Source organism: Porites lutea, chromosome 9 (genome assembly GCF_958299795.1).
Source record: "Porites lutea chromosome 9, jaPorLute2.1, whole genome shotgun sequence".
Lineage (NCBI taxonomy): Eukaryota > Metazoa > Cnidaria > Anthozoa > Scleractinia > Poritidae > Porites > Porites lutea.
This window is the reverse complement of record NC_133209.1, coordinates 21645876-21651194: the sequence shown is the minus strand read 5'-3', so window position 1 is coordinate 21651194 and position 5319 is coordinate 21645876. Positions and strand designations below refer to the sequence as shown.

Genomic DNA, 5319 nt, shown 5'->3' with positions numbered 1-5319 from the left:
AAAACAAGGCCAAGAACTACTCAAAGCTTTTCAGATGATTCTATCTTCTGGTCGTAAACCAAACAAGCTTCAAACGGATCAGGGAACAGAGTTTCTAAATCGCGTGTTCCAGAAATTGCTGCGTGACAACAACATTGACTTTTTTACTGTTAACTCTGGGCTCAAAGCCTCAGTGGTTGAGCGTTTTAACCGAACATTTAAGAATAAGATGTATAAATATTTCACGGCCAAAAACACTCTCACCTATATCAATGTATTACCCCAGTTAGTATCTTCTTACAATAACACCTACCACCGAAGTATTAAAATAAAACCGAGCCAGGTGACTAAAGCGAATGAAGCTCAAGTATGGGATACTTTGTATGGTAATGACGTTGAAAAGCGTGTGCGTTTTAAATTTCAAGTGGGAGATCGTGTCAGGATCAGCAAAGTGAAGCGAATGTTTGAAAAATCGTACCTGCCTAATTTCACGGAAGAAATTTTTACTGTTTACAAGCGAATGGCTGGTCAAGTACCCGTTTATAAACTAAAAGATGATGCAGGAGAAATCTTAGATGGAACATTTTATGAGCCTGAATTGCAGAAAATTATTAAGAACGATGATGTGTACCGCGTCGAGAAGACTTTGCGGAAGAGAAAGCGTAAAAGAATAGTTGAATACTTTGTAAAATGGAAAGAGTACCCAGACAAGTTTAATAGCTGGATAGCAGAAAGTAATATCTCAAAGTTGTAACATTTTGTGTGAAGCCAGTAAAAGGGTTATTTTAACTGAAAACAATTGTTGTTGTGTATGGCTATAAATTAAGAACGCCAGGAATAAATGTTCTTTCAACACAGGGTACGATGGAGGTAAAACAGTTTTATCTGCATCTTCCCAGCAATAGCAGCCTCGATAAGTTTCCCAGCAACACATTAACGGAGTACCAAGTTGGTTTACCTCAGACCGTTAGCTTGACGGGGGATTGGGAAGTAGCATTAACGGAAATTCACTATCCTCACAGCTGGAATAATGTCCAAGAAAATTTTGGTAATCGATTCTACCTTCGGAACCAAGAATTGTCCGGAGTATGGGAAGCCCTAATTGTACCACCAGGTCATTATTCTTCCATTGGAGATATCTTATCAAAGATGAAAGAGCTGATCGAGAATGTAAAGCGTTTCAATGACGACGTGACATTTTCCTACGATGCGTTCACTAGAAAGGTGACTGTTCACCTACAAAATAACGTAGAACTTTTCTTTGGTAACATTGGATACCTGCTAGGATTTTCACCAGAAGAAATTATTTCTAATACCTCTACCGCTGAAAGACAAGTGGATTTGGAATACGGCTTTCACGACCTTTTCATTTACTGTGATCTTATTCAGTCACAGTATGTTGGAGATGCATTGGTACCTTTGCTTCGAATTGTTCCTGTAGAAGGAAAGGTTGGGAAGCGAGTCAGTAAATCATGTTTGCGCCCCCAATAACTACCTGTCAGCAGAAAGCAATTTGAAACTGTCGAAGTCAATATAAAGACAGACACAGGGTAGTCTGTACCATTTGAGTTTGGGAGAGTGTTGTTAACACTTCATTTTCGTCAAAGTGCACCTCAGTACTTTTAAAGATGAAAAAACTCCACACTCCAAATCACAAGTTGTACGAACAGTGCTATGTAGATCAAGCCAGGCAAAAAGGTGGAAATTTACCCGCATTTCACGGTGCTCGATTTCAGCGGGGTTATGGACTAGGGTCCATATTCAGAGGCCTGTTTCGCTGGGCGATGCCTCACCTTCAACAGGGTGCTAAGGTGATTGGAAAAAAGGCTTTACAAACAGGAGTCAATCTTGTCCAAGATGTTCTTGACGGAGATAACATTAAAACAGTAGTCCACAAGCGCACGAAACAAGCCCTCGGTTTACCTTCCCAGAATTCATTGCAGGGACAATCAGGAGCTGGCAAAAAATCTATAAAAAGAAAAGCGCAAGGCTCAACAATCAGTTCGTCTCCGGGCAAGAAAGCAAAAACATCTCCACAGCAGAAGAAATCGAAAACCATTTTTGACAAAGAATAGAATGGCCTTTGTGCATCACGAGTCTCAGGAATGTACGAAATCAGAGTTGGATCTCTTTACGATTCCTGCAACACAAACCTCTATTCACAAAGGGCAATGGATCGAGTACCACCCCATCAGTAACATCACGGACAGTGGTCCGATCGAATTTTATGTTTCGGGAACCGGAGATGAGTATTTGGACTTGGCACGTACTCAGTTATTTGTTAAAGCCAAGATCACAAAAGCAAATGGAACCGCCATAGATGCCGATACACAAGTAGGTCCCGTGAACCTGTTTTTACATTCCCTTTTTTCGCAAGTGGACGTTTCCTTGAACGAGCGATTGATCTCTCCATCCACCAATACCTACCCTTATCGCGCCATGATCGAAACCTTGCTAAACTACGGAGAAGAAGCAAAAACAAGTCAACTTTCTATGGCCATGTTTTACAAAGATACCCCTGGAAAAATGGATGTTGCCAACCCTGTGGCTGCAGACGATGCCGCAAACAAGGGGTTAAAGGTTCGCTATGATTTTACTAAAGAAAGTCATATTGTGGATATGATGGGGCCCATTCATAGCAACATTTTCTTTCAAGACTGGTTGATGGTAAATGGAGTGAATTTAAGAATCAAACTGAACCGAGCCAAGAACTCGTTTTGTCTGATGTCATCAGCAGCCGCTCCAACTTTCAAGGTGGTAATCACAGAAGCCATCTTGTTCGTTCGCAAGGTGAAATTGGCCTCTTCTATTATACTTGGCCATGCTGCTGCACTAAAACACTCCAGCGCCAAGTACCCGGTTCGCCGAATGGATTGTAAAGTGCTGTCTATTCCAAGAGGATTTAGCAGTTTTAACCCCGACAACATCTTTTTGGGTCACATCCGCAAACGAATCATGCTGGTCTTAGTGGATACTCAGGCATATAATGGAACTTACAGTACCAACCCGTTCAACTTCAAACACCACAATCTAACTCAAGTAGGTGTCTATGTGGACGGAGAGCAAATTCCTCGGAAACCCCTGTTCTTGAATTTTGACGAAGCTGGAGGTCAAAATGTAATAGCGGGCTATCAAAGTCTGTTCTCAGGTACTGGGAAGCTATCCCAAGATGGGGGTAATCAGATCAGTAGAAAGGATTATGGCTCTGGTTACACAGCATTTTGCTTTGACTTGTCCCCAGACCACTGCTCAGGTGACCATTTTGAGCTAATAAAGCAAGGTAACCTGTGCGCTGAGCTTCATTTCAAGGAACCAATGGCCAATACGGTTAACCTTATCGTGTACGCTGAATTCCAAAACGTGATTGAAATTGACGGAAACCGCAACGTGCTGTTCGACTACACAAACTAAAAATGGACACTACTCAACTGACCCTTATTTTGAGAAAGGATAAATTTACACGAGGTGTGTTTCAAGGCGTGTATCCCTCAGACCTGCTTCCTGCAAGTGTTTCACATTACCCAGCCCTGTTTATCGCCAATGTGGACACGAGTGACAAGCCAGGTTCGCATTGGGTGGCGTTTTATTTCACCAAGGAGCAAGAGGGAGAATTTTTCGATTCTTACGGATCACCACCCAGCAAATACTCAGGAACATTTACTACCTTTTTAAACAACAATTCTAACCAGTGGACTTTTAATACTGTGACATTACAAAGCATCTATTCAAAAGTCTACGGACATTACTGTTTGTATTTTGCTTTATATCGTAGTCGGCAAATAAGTATGAGTACAATTGTGCATCGTTTTTCTAATAACACACGTAAAAATCATAGCCTTGTCAAGCGATTTATTGAAAAACATTTCCCTATAAGTCTTCCGAAATATCGCACTGATGTAAACAAGCAAAGAGCACAAGCCCAGCACAAAGTCCAATAAATAAACACCTTGTAATTTTTTTCAACATCTTTTATTGAGTGAACAAAATAAAGAGATGATTTACAATAAAAATAATAATAATAATGTCTCTTGTGGTGATTTTATAACCGTAACCAGCGCACAGCCTCGGGGCGCGGACTCGCATTTCTTCGCCGCTGTTTTTTCATGGGGGATACCGTCACAGGTGGGCTAGGTAGCCAACGGGAAGGACTGTTAGGGGTTTCGTCTCTCACCCTTGCTTTAAATTCTCGAACAGCACTTTGCCTCTGTGGATTACGCACTAGATTTTCCGGGACATTCATTCGGGCCAGACCCCTCGCAAACACCGACCATCCCACTGGTTCAAATCCTTTGCGGTGGCGCAATGTGTCGTTGACTAGGTCCACCAGATGAGAACCTGGAATGGGTTTGGTTTCATACAAAAGCTCTCCTTTATCATTCCAATGCAAGACATCTTGATGCTCTTTAATTTTATCCAACAATTGTCTAGCCCCGGCTTTGTAAATTTTGGGTACACTTTTCATGACCTCTGCCTCTACGGCTGATGAAGTGAATTTTTCCGGGACAGGTTCTTCCGAAGGTTGTTCATTTTCTTCTGGTTTAGGTGTTTCTACTGCTTTGGGGGTTGATATTTTCACATGAAGAGGTTGACCTTTTTGCTGATCGTAATAAGTCAAGTACCGCTGCAACACTTGATTGTAAAGCCCGGCTTTTTGTTCATCATCGAGTTCTTTAGTGGATAAAATATCGGTCATTTCACTATCCAAGTTTCTCAGAGTTTGTGTGACGGGTGGGGTTAGTATCTGCTGGCGTTGTTGTAATCTTTCCAAGGTGTTCTCGGGCACGAGAACCATACGCTTTGTGTGATTCATTTTAGGTAAGAATCGAACTTAACACACGGAGAACGGGGGGTAGCAAAACACTTAAAAAATTCCCTCCGTGTTGTACCAACAATTTCTTTTTCTTATGGAGTGGTGTACTTTTTTCGGCTAAAGCGATCAAAGATTTCTTGTGAGGCAAAAGCTTCTTCTTGGCTGGCTTACTGACTGGTACTGTTCCTTTAAGCACGTTTAAAACACACTCACAAATGGTTCTTACTAAAGCGTCGTCTGCCACCTTCAAAATGGCTTTACGCTGAGCTGGGGTACACTTGACAAGGAGCTTAAGAAAATCGTGGTTCTTTCTTAGTCGCTGGGCCATACTCAACTGATATCAATCACTACGATGGAGCTTTTTTATACCTTTCTGACATGGGCGAGCTGAGTCTCTCCAGGGAAAATGCTTGTGCGCAACCGGAAGTCGGTAGGCGTTTCCGGTTTGAGGTCGCATAACAGGTAGCCATAAGGGCGTTTTGTCGCATCCTGAAACGCTTCTTGCATGTATTTGACATGACCGGGAAACA

General features: G+C 42.1%; 1 protein-coding gene across 1 annotated transcript; it reads left to right on the top strand.

Annotated features, from left to right (window-relative positions):
• The first annotated feature begins 2055 nt into the window (after positions 1-2055).
• On the top strand, positions 2056-3390 carry LOC140949036 (uncharacterized protein F54H12.2-like). Its single transcript, XM_073398289.1, has one exon. It carries the CDS (start codon positions 2056-2058, stop codon positions 3388-3390), a length of 1335 nt encoding a protein of 444 aa, XP_073254390.1.
• The last annotated feature ends 1929 nt before the right edge of the window (positions 3391-5319 follow it).

Bases quoted from the DNA above. Each gene is read 5' to 3' on its own strand.
- LOC140949036 (XM_073398289.1), top strand. From the start codon at position 2,056: ATGGCCTTTGTGCATCACGAGTCTCAGGAATGTACGAAATCAGAGTTG.